The sequence below is a fragment of the Neopsephotus bourkii genome, unplaced genomic scaffold, assembly GCF_033783945.1.
Source record: "Neopsephotus bourkii isolate Nb327-2 ecotype Australia unplaced genomic scaffold, CSIRO-AGI_Nbou_v1 NB_230, whole genome shotgun sequence".
NCBI lineage: Eukaryota > Metazoa > Chordata > Aves > Psittaciformes > Psittacidae > Neopsephotus > Neopsephotus bourkii.
The window spans coordinates 169,294-188,474 of record NW_026900740.1 but is presented as its reverse complement, the minus strand read 5'-3'; the positions used below and the strand labels follow the sequence as shown (position 1 = coordinate 188,474).

At 42.4% G+C, this 19,181-nt stretch overlaps 1 protein-coding gene across 15 annotated transcripts in view; it reads right to left on the bottom strand.

Annotated features, from left to right (window-relative positions):
• CLIP1 (CAP-Gly domain containing linker protein 1) overlaps positions 1–17,427 on the bottom strand; it is a 66,782-nt gene extending 49,355 nt beyond the window's left edge. For 12 of the 15 annotated variants that reach the window (XM_061344538.1, XM_061344543.1, XM_061344548.1 and 9 more), the window contains exons 1-3: positions 16,745–16,863; positions 5,469–5,664; positions 4,632–5,203 (exon numbers count right to left, since the gene is read on the bottom strand). In XM_061344538.1, the coding sequence (XP_061200522.1) occupies positions 4,632–5,203; positions 5,469–5,562 (666 nt within the window). In that variant the 5' untranslated portion in view covers positions 5,563–5,664; positions 16,745–16,863. The other 3 variants (XM_061344539.1, XM_061344541.1, XM_061344540.1) reach the window with 3 other exon arrangements.
• Positions 17,428–19,181: the final 1,754 nt, after the last annotated feature.

Sequence of the window (19,181 nt, the reverse complement as noted above, 5' to 3'; positions counted from 1 at the left end):
AGGATAGGTTACACATGGGTGGAATCAATCTGACAGTAATCTCCTATCAAGTCTCTGCCTATTACATCACTCAAGAACACCCTGAGAAGTAACAAAGCAGGAAATAACTTGCAGTGAGCAGTGTAAAACAGAGAAGGAGAAATTAGATGTTACTCATGCATAGAGAGTAACTGTGCAAAAAGGCCCCACCAGCACACACCTGTAAATCTAGTTTGCAACCATCTGTGAACATATGGACAGAGGCCCAAGTTACAGCTTTACAGCTCAGCTCCAGAAGCATCAGATTTGGCAGGCTGTGATGAAGCTGTAACTGGTTAAATGAATGAAAGCACTTTAATCCCTTGAGAAGGCTAAGGCCCCTTAGTTGATAAGATTTCCATTTATTTATTTATTTTAAATACAGCATCTGGTACCTCCAGAAAAAAAGAGCTTAAGATGCTCTCAAAGCTGCTTCAACTTTTGGTCGGTGCAGCAGCTGTCACACAAAGCAGGTCTCCTCCCTTTTATTTCAGTAAGTTGGGTCTGGTTGGTTGGTTGGTTGGTTAGTTCAGGAGGTTTTGTTTGTTTGTTTTTTAAATCAGCTTTGCACTGGGCTCTTAAGAAATCAACAGTGTTTGCAATACCAGGGCAAACAGGTTCTCTGGCTGCAACTCACAGGAAACAAACTGGCTTAGCCTGAAAATCATTTGTTTTCTGCATTAGTTTTCAGTTATTCTCTCCCCATCTGGTTCAGTACCTAATGACACCTTTTCCATGGCACAAGAAGGGATCACTTTTCACATAGAAATTCTTATTCATACAAGGTTTAAAATGCTCAATCCGTAGCCTAAGACCTTGCACTGTGTCACTAACTCACTCAAGGCTGGATGAGTGCAATGAAGAAAGTGCAGGTTTCCACATCAACATTTCCTACTTCACAGCAAGCCCAGAATACAATATTAGGCTGCCCAGAGTTAATGTTCTCTAACAACTAAATCATATCCAGATTCCAGAACATACTTCAGACGTTAAGAATGGAAATTATGGTTAATACAGAGCTATTTGCATTACTCTCTCCATTAATAACTTTTCTTTGGTTTAGCTCTATTATTTTCTTCCAGTTAAAGTTACACATCAATGCAACAAATGTAAAAGCTGAATAATGAGTTATGTATCAGAAACCACAATTCCTTTAAATATGTACTTTATCACCCTGTATTTTCAACATTTCTACATATTAACATGAAGTATTTCCACATACTTGTCAGTGAAAGGAAAGTTACTGCTCAGCTTCAAGTTGACTGGGCAATTAAGCACATGCCTGCTGAATATGCCTCAGATGTACTGGGATTTGAGAGAGAGAGACTTTTTATGACTCCCAAGACAACTTAATCGCCTCTGAGAAGGAGTAAACTACAGAACTCTAAAGGATCTCTCCTTTTGCACTGGAACATCACTTTTGGAGGTATAATATTTCACTTGTGTAGTCACTTCACTTAGTTTGATTCGCTTTGACTCCTCCAAAATCTCAAGAAAGAGAACTTCCAAGAAGACAGGACAATGTGAATTTCTCCTGAAGGAGCTGACAACTTCTTGCCATGTAAAGAAACAGTACTAACATCTCAGTAGGAACTTAAAATGGTTCCAGCAAAGCTTAGCTGTTGGGAAGCATTTTGTCAAGCCTGAAGTGCTTTAAACCCAACATTTCAGGTTCAAATCCTATGTCAAATTTACATTTGTGTAATGCAAAAGAGAAGCAGAGTTTACATGTGAACTGGTAAATGCATTTCTCTGGCTTTTAAACAGTTGTCAGAATGGCTTCTTGTTTTTGATAACACAGACTGGATGATACCTTCAACAAAAAAGTTAAAATTATATACTTGGGGATTTTCTGCCTCAACACAACCAGTTGCCAACAAAATGCAAAACAAAAACATACTGACTGGATAAATTCAAGATAACTTCTACTGATCACAGAATGATAGGATAGCTTGGATTGGAAGAGATCTTAAAGCTCATCCAGCTCCAGCACCCTGCCACAGGCAGAGACGCCTTCCACTACAGCAGGTTGCTCCAACTGCATTTTGAAATCAAAGTTGGAGGAAAACATTTAACAGATTGAAATACTTCAGTGTAACACTCCACACCCTAAGATCACACACTGAGATCAAAGTCGAGCCACATATGAAGTCCATCCCAAAATGTAATCTTAGCTGACGAGCTAAATTTTACCCATCTATAAATCTGCCCTTAAGGACATACTTTTCCAGTTAGGTATTCTAATCAGACTCCCAAATGAGCTTTTGTCTATCATGAATTCATTGTTCTGATGAACTGCAATTCTACACTGCTGGAGGCTCGCTGTTTTCAAGATGCAATTCTCAGCAGTTGTTTTCCCCATATATCCATAAGCATCACAGCATTGCTGTTACTAAGGAACTTCACAACCTATTCAACAGCAGTCAATCCAAGCTGCAAGAGCTGATGAACGTGTGCAGCATTTAGTTGCTGGAGTTCTGCAGTGGTACAGTCGGACTGGAGCAGCTCATGGCTATGATGCTACATTGACACTCAGGAAATTCTGTGCTCAGGTCGTATCTACAAATTCCATCAGCCTCCCATTCTCTTGCAGAACATGTAACTGAAAAATCACTGCTATAAAGTCAGTATAAATAAAAACCAAATGATACGGAGTAGTCCAGTTGCATTTGTACCTTTGAGGGAGATGCAATGACTAAGCAAGCTACAGTAAGTGACAGTGACAGGCCTGACACACTGACAGGTCCTTCGTAACCAGTATTAGGTGTATGCTCTGAGGACAGTTTCCTGCAATTACTCAGTAACAGCTCAATTCTACAGCCCATAGTGCTGGGCAGAAGTTCAATGGCAGAGAAAAATAATATTAACAAGAAGAATGGATCATACAAGTTCACTATTATTTGCACTAACCTGGCAATTTAAGGTATTTAAACCTGAATTATTATTAGACATGATCCACTACAAAAAAAAAAGCATGGGACCCAAGAGGGTTAAAAACCAGAAGACAAGAATCCTGTGCATTTAGCATTCATATTCCTGTGAATACACTGTCTTATACCGACATACAAACTACATACATCCATCACTGACAACCTGTGCTAGGAATTGCCCCCAAACCTCAAACTAGAATTTGATGATTAAACAGGAAGACTTAAGGCAAGAAGAGCAAGTAGGGTGGATGAAATAGTAAACTTAACCTGTTCTACTTCAGAAACAGGATTTGGGGCCTTATTACTATCAAACTGTGACACTTAGGATACACTGCTTCTGTAACTTGAACTAATAAGATACAGGAAAATTAACAGTGATGCCTTCACTGTCATCAGAGAATTGACCCATCCAAAAAGGACATCCCAGGAGATCTCACACAGATCCTTAAGAAAAGGCAAACAAGCAGTTAAAAAATGAGGCTGACAGGGCTCTGACAGACATAGCTGGGGATAAACTGTAAATCTTTGCTTCCATTGCCACTCCCAAGAAAACACATCTCAGCCCGACCCTGCCAGCAAACACTGGCCTCGCTTCACCTTGGTCTCCTTCATGCTTTCTTCAATTTGGCCCTATGTTTTGAGCTCTCTTTACACAGAAAGAGGAGTTAAATTCTTCATTAAAAAAATGAAATTAACCCCCCCCTAAAGTATCCATCCACCTTCACTGCAGAACCATTATCTGGTGGGGCACTGCAAGGCAAACAACAAAATCCATGCGATTTTTTTCTGCACAAGGTTCTTATGGTAATCCAGAAATGCTTTCTATGCCAGGGCATCTCCTCCTGCCCTTGTTTTTACCTAATGGAACTTGAAAAAATGATACTGTAAATAAAAAGAGATTGTAGCAAAATAACAGTAAACCAATTATTCAGCCTGGTGACACTCACATAATTCAAACCTAAAATCAGATCTGTTACAGTAATTGTAGATCTGGTGGATATACAAGTACCATTCTGTTATATTTGAAGGGTGCAAACACAGCCTTCAAGAATACAACAAGCAGTGTACCACCAGCTTCCTGCAGCCTTTTCAAGCAAATGCTTGTGTTTCAAGGCAAAGCTTCCTACTTTCTTAGTGGGTGCATATCAATTCAGTTAATCAAAAGTGATCTGTGGTCTATTACTTTGAGGCAACTATAAAAGATACACGATTATCTGAACAAAGGTGTTTAAACTAACGAAATTAAATCCCTTTTATAAAAGAGTGAAATGATCCATCAGCAGAAGCACTCCTGATTCTGGATTTAGGAAGGGCAGCCAAGGTAACATGGCATATCACCAACAGAACACGTAATTCCTGGATGATCAGTGGCATTATGTGACTGCTTCTGTTGCTGCCTATCACCACTCAGGGGAACAATCAAGTATTGAGCTGTTAGTTTTCTAAAGATATGGCCTGGAATAGGGCAAAAGAACTGCACGGAAATCCCATGACTGGAGTTACTGAAGGTATGGAAGATAAACTACAAATGTTGTTAAATACTGAATGTTTTTCTACAGAAGATGCTTGATGACAAGAAAGCTAGAGCATAAATTTACATTACTTTAATCAAAGAAACAGTAGGAAAGCTTCGAATATTAGCTATGAAGAGCAGACACAGAGGCTGCAGCAGGGGAACCTTACCAGAACACGATCTCCAATTTTGAGCTCCCTTTCTCCCTTCTTTAGTGATCCAGCTTCAGAGAGATTTGATATCGATTCACTTGCAGTTTTTGAAAGATTGCTAATCTGAGAAGGAGTTGAGTGCTCCTTAGAAGCAAGTGGTGAAGTTTTGTGTGGAATTCCTGAAGGGGGAAGTGCAGCAGCAGCTGAAGACACCATGCTAGCAGCTGATGTGGAAGTTGGTGATGTAGCCCTAGAAGCATGAGCTGTCTGTGTACCATTGGCTTCATCTTCTGTTAACACTTTTCTTGTCAATTTTGATGGTCTTGTAAATATTCCCCTCAAGGGTTCACACTGGAAATAGCGCACTCCAGCCACAGAGCCATCGTTCTTCCCAATGGGTTCATCTAGAACAATCCCTGCCCACTGTCCTGGAGCGAACTGTGTTTCACCGAGGAACTGAATAAAGCCAGGTTTATTTCCATTGACCCAAACACGCTCCCCAACTCTGAAATCATCCACAAATTCTTCAGGTGCATCTGTAGTGGTTGTACTTGAGGTCTTTTCATTGGAAGCTGCTTTTTCTGCTGGAGCTGGAATCAAACACAATGAGAAAACAGGAATCAAATAATATTCCAGAGTGCATCGTTACGTAGTTTAAATGTGACAATCATTTGGGAAGCCATGATTTGTGTAAGGAAGAGCTTCCAATTTTCTCACTTAAGAAAACATTATAATATCTGGAATACAGGAATTGCTTGGTGTAAATAGCAAAATCAGTGTATACTTAGAGCTTTCAAGGTACTTCTTATTAGATTATGAATAAGGGAAGAGTGAAGATATTTAAACATTCCTTACCAGCTGCAACAGATGCAGGTGTTTTCAGCAATGTCCCCCCATGCTTGATGGTCTTTGAAGGAGCCTTAAGTCCACTTGGTTTTAACATACTCATCTTTCTGCAATACCAATGTTAATCCTCTTTGTCTGTAACAACTATCTTTTTCCAAACATGGATAAAATATATTCTTCAAGTTTTTCCAATTCTGGGATAAATCTGTATATAAAAATATTAGACATGAAACAAAAGTCAGTATTTTAACTCCTCCAGAAGAGATTCCTATATATACAAATAGCTTGTGTATGAAATGCATGACAGAAGATGCTTTGAAGTAACAACCAGAAGCATTTCCCAGGATAGCATTTCCAACTCGGCATCCTTTGAAGGCCATTTCCTATTAAAAGACACCAAGTTTGAACCTAAACTACTAAAATAACTCACTTCACTGAATACTGCTGTATTCATCTTAAACTGAAAGGCTATTTTAACAAAGAAAAACAAAGCCCTGAGCAGCATTACTGACATTACACATAGATATACCCACTCTGTGTATGTTTTCATATACCACTGTTTTCAGTCACATTTTCAAGTGTTGCTATATCCCAGCAAAACCAACTTGAGACTAGAGAACTAACTGCAAAAGAAAGCAAGAGAACCAGGAATTTCTGGATAAAAATATGGTTTTAAAGAGAGATTTGCACTGAAAAACTAAAGCTGCTTAACAGAGTTAGATGCTGATAACTAAAAAGGAAACATCCACCTCAGCTGTATGTGATCTCTTAGATCACAAGATACACTGGCTCAGTCCCCAACACAGTGCCCCAACCACGCTGCTCTGGGAAGAGGAGGGACTCTTCCCTGCGTTGCTAGGATAGAGTCTGGCTCTGACTTGGAAGCCAGCTATAAGCTTTTCAGGGAACTACATCATGAGGGGTTTGCCATGGAAGGCATCTTCCTTCTGATTACAACAACTTCAGAAAGGCTTTTTTCATCTAGAATGAAAAATCTATGTGTTTTTCCCTCAAATACTGCGAGGTTACTGCTCTACCTCATCCTCAAAAGCACAATCTGTTCTGCATGAACACAGCTTGGCTATTTGCTAAGCTTTAAGAGGCACTGACAGAACTGCTATGGCCACATAAAAAAAGACCAGCACACATCCAAACAAAAACCTGAAGGGGAAAAAAAGGAAAGCACAGACATGTAGCAATAGACTGTTTGCTCAGAGCATGGCAAACAAAAGCTGCAGAGCAGGTCGCAGTCCTGCCACTTCCTTGCATTTTGGCAGCAATGGGCATATGTGTGCAGGCAGAAAGCTGACCCATTTCAGCCTTCCCAAAACCAGTATTCCCAGGTGCATGTGCTGGGTGTACTGGGTATTTAAAGGCAGAACAAACACTCCTGAAGGAAAGACTGCAGTGCCACAGGAAGGAAGACTAAGGAGACAAACCAATCATGCATTTTACTAACAGTGCAAGTTCTATCTCTCATGTATTATTAATAACCAGCACATTAAATCAATTCACTGTGAAAGGAAGGAAAGTATCAGGCACACTGCTTTGTGAACCTAAATACCAGAGTGAAAGGTTTTTTTATGCTACCTTAAGATCTTCCATGCCAAGTTGAAGGCATCTTCTAAGAAGTCTGCAAAAACGTTATCCTTTCAAAAGCATTAATTACACCTTGGACATATGGTGTGTGCCTGCAATTTAAGTTATGCTCCATGAAAACTAGCAAGTAGCACTGGGAAGACTTCTGAACCTTTTTGCTTACATTGCCAGGAGTATGCTACCCACCCAGCTGCAGAGTTATGACTACTGAAGAGAAATATTTCTTCACTGTTTCTGCAAGATATATGGTAGTTTACTATTAATTCTTAAGTGGGAGTTAGCTCTCTAAAATCAAAGCAGAAGAACAGGCATGAAATATGAGTGGGAGGCACAGTTATATACAAGAACAATCAGAGGACCACATAAGATGTCATTTTGGACACAGCAGGAACACTGGGGGGTTTATTTTCCCCTCCTACTACGTACCTGCCCTGCCTGCTAAATCTCAATGCATCATATGTACATCACTTTCCTCCACCCATCTAAATCCACTGAATGGAAAAACTGTACACAGTAAAGAAGGTTTTGGTACATACAGAAATGCAGGAAGTATCGAGGTCAGTTCTTTTTAGTTCACAGTCTTTGTCAGTAACAAACATCAAATTTATGTAAATTCAACCACTCTGAGCCAAAGCAAGTCCCCCTTAAGAAACCAGGAAGCTAGAAGCTGTCTTACAACATTCTGCCATTCTTTTCCATTTCCTATCTCTTTTTTTTGCCCCTAGAGAACATTCCAGCACCACACAGGTAATAACCACCTATACTGTGCAAGGCCACGTACAGTAAAAGACAACAAACACTAAAGTACCCCCCCAAATTACACTTTCCCACTTTCAAATAGTTATTTATTAATAGATGTTTGACAAACCTCTGCTCAACAGAAAGCCAGAATGTTCCAATGCAGCATTTCTTGGCTCAGGGTGCTCATTCATATTTTAATCTTGCTCTCCACAGTCATGGGTTATATATTTGCTGTGTCATTTGCTTTTCTGAACATACAGGCCTTCAACTAGGCCAGAAGTAACACAATCCTTCGTGCCCTGGTTTCAGAGTTACTGAAACTGAGGCTTAATTCCAAAAGCTGCTAAAATACTGTCAACCCTTTTTGGTAAATTACTGCCTTACTGCAATAGTGAAAAATACAACTTGAGGTCTAAGAAAGAGGCAGGACCTTCACAGCAGCACTTCCTAACAGAATTAATCAAACACTGAAAGCACATGAATTTGCATCAAGTGATTTCGAGCATCATGCACTCCAGCATTTCCTAACAGGCTCCAGATGTCAGTTCCCTCATTTGAGTTCCTCTAAGAGCCAGCAGCTACTTGTCTCAATTTGTTCTCTTTCTTGCCTTCCATCAGCCTCAGCCTTCCTGAAAAAGATCCTTTATAACCAAGAGGCAATAACTGAAAGCTTCTCAAAAGATCCTATCAGGAACCTGAGGAAATGCCCAGAAAGAATCCAACAATATACCCTGTTTAAGTGCTTGAAACCACAAGTTCTACCAATACTGCAACTGAGCATAGTGAGAGATGTTAAACACAAGCTTTACCCTTATGCTATTACTGGGTAATATATGATTTCATATAATATGAAAACATGTTATTCTCAAATGAACTGCAATTTTTGTGTGCTGATTACTAAAGATTTTCAAACGCAGACATGAATCCCTGGCATTGGCCCTTTTAGCTGATTAGTAACATCCTTATTTACCTTTTACAGACCTCTAAGTAGTGCACGGATCAAAGCAATCCATAAGCAACAAGTTGAGAAGCATTGGTGTAAGGAAATAAATCCTACTAATCTGATAATAGACATATAAATTTTATTGGCAAGTTAAGATTAAAAAGAAATAAATAAAATTGAACCAAATAACGTTCAATTGAAAAAGTAGAATGTTTTCAAACTGCCGAAAAAAGGAATTCCTCTAAAAGGAAGAAAACAGCTGCCACTGGTTCTGTCAAAGTTGTATTTTCAACAAGTAGCTCTCCAAAGTGTACTAAAACATAATTAAAAAAGAAAACAGGGGAAAAAGTGAAAGCCTCAAGTCACCACTTAAGAACCCTGTAGGCACGACAGGAATGTAAGAAGACCAGTAGTTCTTTAAGCTTAGTTGACATTTGACAAGTGTGCTGCCACCACCACCTCCTTCCTCAGCACAGGTAGTGCCATGATTAAAAGTAAAACGTTTCACCTGATAAAAGCTTTCATAACATGACCTGACAATTTAAGACTCATTTACTAGCAACCCTACTACCATGGAGCAGATGCAGCGTTTCCATGGAGAAAAGCAAGTTGTCTGTCCATTTGGTACAGAAACAAAGAGGACATTCTAGAAGAGAGCAGCAGCATGTTTGAACTGACACAAAACAGACTGGATAATCTCAATCTTCTGCATGCAGACACATGCGGCTTGACTCTGTGCAGTGTACTCTGAGGCTGGAACATCACTCTCATGATTTATTTGTATAATAAAGTGAAACAATTCTTTGATGATCATCTGCTAACAGTCATGCATGAGTTCTTCAAAACACTTCAATCTAATGAGATTAAGATTAAACTTCATTAACACCATTAAGAGACTAAATATTGTTGGAAAATGCCATTCAACACCAACACATTTCTAAGCTCAAAAGAGGTCCCTTCAATTTGTTAATTCTGTTAAGTGTACTGGTGCTTTGCAAAGTACACATAAAGACTAACATGTCCAGAGTAAGGATTCTAGAAGGGCTGCCCAGAACAGATAACTCTGCTGAAAATCTCACAGGGATCTATAACCAGAGAAGATCCCACACAATCCCAGTTCCACTCAACCGGTAGGCACCTAGAAAACAAACCCTGACCATGCCATGAAGAAAATGCAACATACACAAAATAAATGTATTTCAAGGCCCACCACAATGCAGTAACTTCACTTTCCTGAGCGAAAGGCAAACTCACCACATGAAGCACTACATTTGAAATAGCAGCCCAAGCAACATTTCTTAAATAGCTATTTCATACTCTTGATGTTCATACCACTATGGCCAAGCTTTCAGCAGCTCATGAATCATGCCTCAAATATCCCAGCAATGGTTTAAAGAAAGTAACTTGGAATTTTGAACCTGGAAAGATGACTTCTCTGGTCCAGGAGTTCCTCCAAGAGCTCAGACCCTCCACAGTTACAAACACAACTCCTAAACTTACTGCTATCTTAAAGCATATAAGCACCTTCTGTATGATTCAGATCCAATTCTTATTACAGCTAAATACAGCTCTGTATTTGCAGCCTCCTGGGCTGGTATTATATTTCTGTAAAAAGTAAATATATCTATTTCAAAAAAATAATGCTTTTAGTTGAATTTAGAGACTTTTGAAATTCATGCACAATTCAAAAACACAACCAGCTTTGAGCAAAAGAAATACCTTTACACTGCGCTGCTGTTTGCTTCTTGCTGCCTCTTTAAGGATATTTCTCTCTGTGCAAGAATGTGCCAGACCACAGAGACCTTCTGGAAGGTTCAGACAGGAATGAGATTAATTCATTCACAGCAGGGCCACAAACTGGGACATACCCACCAACACCCTTAGTGAAACAATTACACAAGCACAGTCCTCTACTACTATATGTTATGCAGCCAGATTTCTCATGTTTAGGAAAACGGCAATGTCAGCACACCCAGTGTGAGAGATGAGCAATGGAACAATGGTCTTCCTCATCATGGTGCCTCCTCTGCTGGATTCTGAGTCTACTGGAGATATTTCATGTTGGGCAACCAAAAAAATTGAATCACTGTTTTGCATTGGATTACATTTATGATGAAATGATTCCACAGCAGACAGTATCCATTGTAAATGTCACACTAAGCTTCAAAGTCAGTTCTGTAACAATTACAAGTAGTTAAACTATTATTAAAAGATGGATTTCCAAACCCTTCATGCTTAACTTCACAGACTTCTCTTACAGCTGTAGAGCCTTAGAATGATCGGTGTCAGAAGAGACCCAAAAGTTCATCCAGTTCCACTCCCTGTCACAGACCCCTTCCACTAGAGTAGCTTGCTCCAAACCCGTGTCCACCCTGGCCTTGAACACTGCCAAGGATGGGGCAACCACAGCTGCTCTGGGCACCCTGTGCCAGCACCTTAGCACCCTCAAAGGGAAGAGCTTCTGCCTCATCTACACCACTATCATTAGAAAAGACACTAAAATAATGTTCATTATTTAATTCAATGTTTATCATGCTAAGTGCTATCACATTTATTTGGCTTACTGGATGCCCTGCTTAATGCCAACATCAAAACATACGGGCTGGTATGTGCCTATCTAAGCAGGGGTTTGTATCTCACTTTTAAAGGTAGAAAAAATTTGCATTTGAAACTCAGCTGATCAGGTGGGAAAAAATAATAAAAGGAATCCAGAGCTTTCTTTCAGATCTGCTGTTTGCAGATTCTGGTATAGAAAATAAATCAATAAGAAAAGAAGCAAGAACATCTAGCTTATACAGGATCATTCTTATGACATTCTGCAGCTCATTCCAGCTCAATCAGGTACACCCTTCACAAAGGCACTCATCCCTTACAAACCACAAAGCCCCAGTTTCTTATACCATGTTCTTAACATAAATATGTATTTTATAAGGGACAGACTCTTCCAGAGAGCATCTCTGTTTATTGTAACCAGGCATAACTCTTACATTAACAGAATGAAAGCAACCCCTTCTCTTCTGAAGAGCCTTCAAAGTCAATACCAGGATTACTCCAGGAAATGAGTGCTGCAAACAGGATTTAGTATGCTTCTAGTCTAACTTGGAATACAATTTGCTTTTGCTAGCATAAATATACAAACCCAAAAGCCTGTAGTAGGTTGGGAAGTATGCCCACTGCTATGGCACAAGCTCTTTGACAGTGTCATTGGTTTGATGAACAAAACTTGAAATGAAGAGTGGCCAACAAATGACTCAAACTGAAACGTATCTATACAATCACTAGCAGAGGTCCTGAAAAAAATCTTTCAACTCTATTTCAGAGGGCATTTACTTAGATAAACTAAGTCTGAAGCAACTCTTATGTTACCCAGAGGATATCCAAAACAGCCCCAACACTGTAACACAAACACTATGCCTTGTCATCACTCTTCCCACTATCACACAACCATCACACCACAGTATAAGGACATTCTCATAAATAGCTACTGGTTTTCTGTAACTTCAAAGGGTGAATCTCTGTCTCCTTAAGAACCCAGAAGACATTCCTACTTTCTTGTATGTTTAGAGGGACTAGGGAAGAATGAAATCTGTTGCTTGGGAATTAACCCAAATGCCCCACAATGCTGTCCCTCATGAAGGAGGTGGCTAATCTTGAGCTCAAGCAGCAACTTTAGATTTGTTTCTTAACTGAGACAGAGAGTAGATGCTGTATAGAGTTTTTTTGTGCAAGTTCACAGACCCATAGTGTATTCAGGACCAAAAACTTGTAGATTATCTTTCAACATCTTTTATGGCAGCCAGGCCTGCATACAAATCGGTATTTACCCTTTGATTTTGAACCTGCTGGGTTCAAATAAAAGGCAGAAGACATCTAAAAAAGCCCCACATTACTTTCTGACAAGTTTCACAGAAGTAGGAGGGAGACTCGTGTTCCAATAGTCTTGAGTTTCTCCCAGTGACTTTAGATCAGAGCACCTAATTTCTGAAGCAATGGAAAACCAAAGTTATTGCCATCAATACATTGGCAGCAGGTTATATAAAATCTGAATGTAATACAGGGAGGAAGGGAACCACTGTAAGATTCAAATCCACTGAAAATCAGATGGCTTAGTGACATTTCTAAGTTGGTAAATCAGACAAATCATGGTTATCTGCCTTGGGAAGTGCAGGATATTCACTGCAAACCAGACAAACATAATTCTCTCTGCACATGCTTGGGAAAGGAAAAAGGCAGGGAAAGTTCCTGTAAGTAAGGAACTGTACTAAGATCAAGATGAATCAGATCAAATATAGTAAGAGGCTTAGGACCTCAAACCTTCAGTCAGATATTACAACAATGCTATGAGGAAGGTAATTCATTAAAGCTTCTGCTCTACTTACGGATCTTAATTCTGCATCAAGGACATTTTAAGTCACCTCATCTTATCATTCCAGAACTTGCTATGCTCATTCAGATTCCTAAATGCCTCAAGATCCTCAGTAAAAAAATATACCACTGACACACAAAGACTGCTGAATATGAAGCACAAATAAGAAAGGGTGTCTGTAACAGTAAAAACCTATTTTGGGCTAGCAATTTGTGAGTAATTTCTTCCTCAATCTACGTTGCTATTTCTAAACACAGTCTGTTCCAGTTTTCTGAAAGATCCCCATCTTCAATTAATAAGAAAGAGCTGGAAACTGTTAAAGAGCTTTAAGAAAAGAAAAATCCCAGAAAATACGATGCAAACTCTAACGCTTCAATCTGCCGCTGTACACATGCATTATAGAAATGTCACTGCTAGAGTCTATTAAAAGATCAGAAAACACATGATCCTCCTAAGCACACATAATTCTGTACAGAATGAGTCAAGGACTGAGAAGTAAATCAGAGTTTGCACCTGAGAAAGTAAATGGCTCTGGTAAGCCCACTATCGATGCTTACTACTTTTCCTACTTATCTCTAAGAGAATTCTATGCCTTTCCCAAAAGCCCTCCATTTTGATAACAAGAAGAGTAATTTGTTTAACTGTCGGCATTGACTCCTGATAACAACACACTTCAATCACCTCAGAAAGTGCATTCAGTCCGCAATAACAACGATTCTGGAATAGTAGAGCATCAAGCTTAAGTTATTTGGGATTTAAAGTTTAAATGAAAGTTTGAGAAGCAAAATGCCATCTCCTGTCAGCCTCAAACCCAAACGCATACAAACAAAGACACAAGGCTTCTCCCTAATACAATTGTGACTGGGGCAGGTGAAACAAAGATGCTGCTTTTTATAGTAAGAATTGAATTTTGATAGACTTGGGTGAAACTGTAACTGTTTCACACTCTGAAAGCACCAAGTCAGCATTCCCTTTTTAGCTCTCCATGTTCTTAGCCTTTTAAATTAGCACCATGACTGCTATATGTCTGGCATATAAGAAAGTAGAAGTACAAATACAGAACTTAGATAAATATTGCTGTGATTGAGTGGATGCTGCTGCCAAGCAGAGAAACAGAATGATAGTGTCAGATAAGTGAACTCTATCAAATACTGAGTTTCTCTCTGCCTTGCAATTTCCCCTCAAAATAAGCTAGAAATATTGTCAGTAAGATGACAAAGACTGGGAAAACTGAAGAGCTTTTAATGGTGTTTCTCCTTGAAACAGCAAAGTGAAGACACGTCTTATAAATTAAAAGAGTTCATGGTACTACTCCCTCAAGAGTCTTTGAGGTTTGTACAAACAATTGATGAGACATTCCAGGTGGAAAACAGCCAGGTGTTAAGGCAGGAACCTGTACAGTCTGTTCTTAGATACAGCTTCTAAATTCTTTCCAGCCTTTCAGAAGCCAGGAGCTAGATACCAGAGTTGTGGGTAATTTCTAAGGGTCAGGTGTACCCCTGTGAGTGCAACATCACTCTGCAAAATCAAATGTCTGTAGAGAAGAGACTCCTGGAGGAGCACAAACATATCAGTAGATGTCTGAAATCATCAGGGACTGTGCTGCTGGCAGAGCTGGCTTCAGTTCCGCAGGTCAAGAACGAAATGGTTGCTCCAGCAGAAACTGGCATCTAGCTGAGGCAGCTGAGATTACAGCTAATGCAGTATGTAATTGCCTTTCATGAAATAACCAAACACCATCCATCCAAGGCATTTCTAAACAGGCCACTCCAATATGGATTCCAGTGTGTTACTTTTTATATGTGCCAGCAGAGCCAGTAGTCCCTAAGGAATGCCAAAAGATTCAACAAGAGCTGCATTCATTCGTGGTCATCATGTTCAAACATTAGAAAAGTCACACTCAACATACGGAGCTAACATTTGACCTGAACATTTTAAAGAGTGAAAGAAAAGCTGCTTTGAAAGATCACATTGGCAAGAGAGATCCTTCTATTTCTTTTGAAGGAAGATTTGTGCTGAAATATTCTCAGTCACTCCCAAGAAAAACTTTAACAGGGCTAAAAGGATAAAGGGAGGAATGCTGAAGGAATTAGCCAATCTGCCCAAGCTAAGTAAATAAAGGCTGTCCTGGATATTCACATTCAGAAGATGGTGAACAGATATGGCCCATAGCTCAGGCAGAACATCTACAGCAGCTCTACAAAGTCAGAGCAATCAAAGCACTGCTTCTTCCTACAGTATAATCCCAAGAGGGAAGAGGTGGTTTATTTCCTACAGGATACCTCTGTGATGAGGATACAAGACAGCTGTTTTTCTGCCCTCTTCCTCTTTAAAAGAAACCACACAAAATACATAAAACTAATGTTTTTGCCAAATAAAATCTTCCTCTTGATCCCTAAGGATATGGACATTTGAGGTCACATTTCCAAGCCTTCCTGCTTCAGCCAACACATTCCTCTCCCTTCGCTACACGGAAAACTTTAGTGCACTTCAGCACATGTAAGGAGCGGACAGACAGAATCCTGAAACCTCATGCTTTTAAAGCAAGAACTAATAACCCTGTGCACTTGTTTCAGTCATTCTACATGTAAAAGAAGAAGTTGAGTACCTGAACAGTTATAACAGAGGTCATGGTTGGAGGGTGGTTATTTACTTTTCCTCGGCAGGATTGAGTCTGCTATCTTGTTACACGTTGTAGCAAGGGCACACAGACACACACTTAAGGAAAACCTTTCTCTGGCACTGCTGGTTCCAGAATTACAGGCGTATTTCTGCCCTTTCAATAAAACTGTTCCCACAGCAGCACGCAGAAAGGCACTTCCTCTTTTGCGCCTCTTTTCTTCCTTCTTCCTACACGTTAATACAGATACTGCGTTTTCAGACCCTTCTGCTCAAAGGCCTCAAAGCAACCTGTGAACTTCCGTAAAACCCTTCCCATCCAGCACACTGGGTGAGTGAATGAGTGATGGGGTGGAGAGGAAGGAGCCTTCATTTCACAGTCATATATTTAACCATGAACACAGTCACAGACTGGATTTCCGTCACCCTGCTGTTTTGGGACAGATTTTTGTGCTGTTGGCTTTTATTCGTTTTCATTTTCTAAAATTATTTAAACCACACAAAGATGTTCTAACGAAAGGGAAAACTTCTGATTTTAATGCAGCAAGAGCCGCATTAACATCTGAGCAACAGCAACAATTACCTTGTGGCCCATGACAGCTGAGGCACTCAACAGAGAGCACTGAACCGCCTCAGGTAGCAGCAGCACCGGGATATAGCGGGAAGCAGGAGGGGCCCCACAGCACAGCCTTTGCCTGGGGGTCCCACAGGTTTAAGCTGGCAGTGAGCTCTGGCTGAGCCCCCCGGCGATACAGGAGGAGCTCACAAGTCAGTAGCTTTGAGAACAACGCAAGCGTAAGGAGCAGGCATAAACCAGAGAGAAAGCCAAGGTAAATTATAAGCCAAACGTTAATCAGTAAAACACCAGCGTGCAAGCGTGGGACGCCGAGAACTGCAGGTCAGCGTTCATTCCATGCCGTGCTCAGACCCCTTCCCCACAGCACCATCCACTCAAGGCAGCAGTAACGAGCACAGCGCTGCACCCACGAGCGAGACTCGAGCAGAGCCTGCCCTCACCGCGCTCATGTCCCTGCCTGCTCCTCAGGAACCGCACACACACCCAAGGGCTGGGCGCGGGGCGAGAAAAAGGGAGCCCCGAAAACAGTGGGTCCCCCCGCACCCTGCCCGCCCCCCAGTTCACAGAGCCCAGTTACCTCACGAGCAGCTAGCCCCTTCCAACCGGGGCCACGGCGGCGGCAGCTATAGGGGAACGGAACGAGCCCGAGCACGGGGCTCGGGAACCAGCCCAACCGGCTGCTGTCACCGCGGCGGGGAAGCGCGGGCACGTGTGGCGGAGGCCAGCAGCCCGCCGGGCCCCACCCAGCCCAGCATCGCCTCACGCGGGTCCCCTCAGCGCAAGCCCCCACCGGCCCATCGCAGCCCGCCCAGCGCCTCACGGCCGCCCCCGCGCCGCCTCGCTTCCTCACAGCGGGCACAGCGCGGCGCCCGGACGGGAAGCGGAGGCCCCACGGCGGGAGGCGGCCGGCGGCTCCCCCCCGCCCTCAGGCGCCGCCGTTGCAAGCCCGGTAGCGCCGCTGCCCCCCGTCCACCCCCCCCTCCCCAACTCCTTCCCCCGCGCGGGCCCCAACGGCGGCCTCACCGCTGCCACCTCAGCTCCGCGCCACCGCCGGGCGCAGCTCCTGCCGCTGCCGCCTCCCCCTCTGCAGCGGCGCCTCCCGGCTCGCACGGGGCGGGGCGGGGCGGGGCGGGGCGGGCACACAACGTCTGCGCCCGGCCGGGCCCGCGGCGCCGCGAGGCGGGGACTGCAGCAGCGGGAACAGCGCCTGCCCCGCGCCCGCTCTCCCCGCTCTCCCCAGCGCCCCCGCTTTGTTCGCCCCCTGGCGCGGGGGGTACCCTGGGGGCAAGGAAGGGGTCCCCTCGGTGTAACCCTGCCGAGGGGGAGGGCGGGCCCCGGGAGCCGCCCAGCACGGCAGCCCCACAGGACGTGGCTCGCTGCGGAGGGTCGGCGTGGTACCCGCACGGGGAGGGGGGGACCGAGCACCGGTAGCGCCGACCCCCGGGAGATGCGCTGCAGTAGCAGGCGGGCGTGAACGGGAGGGGTTGGGAGGGGAGGAGAGAGATGTGAAGCGCAGAGCTCGCTGTAGGTGAATAACTTCACTGGCTGCTGTTTTTCTCCATTTTCCTTTTGTCCTAACGCCCAGGAACTGATCATTCATTCCTTTTCCCTACTGAATATATTAATTTCAGTGTGTCTGTGAATCAATACACTGGAACCTGGTACTACCCCACTGCTAAAGTTTAAATAGCTGCAGTGGTCACGCCAACACCATCATCAACAGCTTAACACCAATTTTCAGGGGTGAATCAACCAGCTCTGCTTCACTTTATCTCTTTAAACAGGCAACAGCTAGCTGGCCCCTAACTGCTGAATCCATCACAAAGCAAACCCCAGTTTGCAGTCTCACAGATCATTTTGTTTCTGCATGATGCCATTCAAACAAAAGGGTGATGAGAAAGCAGTTCCAGGGCTGAAGCCTGATTGCAATTTGTTTCATTTTGGCTCCATTCTCTGGCATTACTCCAGCATGGTAAAGCACAAAATGGTGTGACGCAGTCCCTCAAATAATAGGTTTGAACTAGATCAGCATTTAGCAGTGTTTGTTAGGATTCCTATTCCTAAATGTTAAATAGATTCTCTCACTGTGAGCAGTAGATGTGGAATCAGATACTGGAATCCATGGACAGCCAGCTCCTGTCTCCCTGCAACATTTGATAGAAGTTTTGCTGAGTGAGGACTTGAGGATTTAAACATTAGATTGTGTTTAGAAGTGCAGAGCCAGCAACTGACTGCTTAAACCAAAACATTGACCCTGCAGGCCCCGGGGAAGTAATCCCTCCCTTACACAAAAACAAGGGAGTCAGACTTAACTTTACAGAACACCTGCCCGAAATACCTGCTGGTTTGGGAACTGCACTCGTGAGCCTTTGTGCTTGGTCCTGGGTGTTTAGGTTTGAACTTGCTACACTGATGTGATGCCAATACCGAATGTGGTTTTCTCTCAGTGTATTATTTTACTTCATTGATTTCATCTTTTTGTCTCAGTTCCCTTGTTACCATATAGGTACAATGGTAACAAGTTGAATGCACATTGAGCTTGGTAACAGGTTCAGTGCACAGAACTGTAGCTACGTTTGCATCCAATTTGTAGCAATCGTTATGATAAAAGACGTTTGCACTATAAATCACAGAACTATAAAGGGCTAAATATGATTGAAAGAAACTGTCTTTGATTCCAGTCCTAGTGCCTCTCTTCTCTGAACCGCAGGATCCCATCAGTCAACATATAATATACAGACATTTTCATAACTCTACATAAACAGGAATTGCTGGATGCTCCAAGGAAATGCAGGATGCCAACATAACTACTGGCATCCTGGCAACAAATGTAAGGCCCACTTCAGAATTAAAAGTGTTCTCTTGCATAATGTGGGA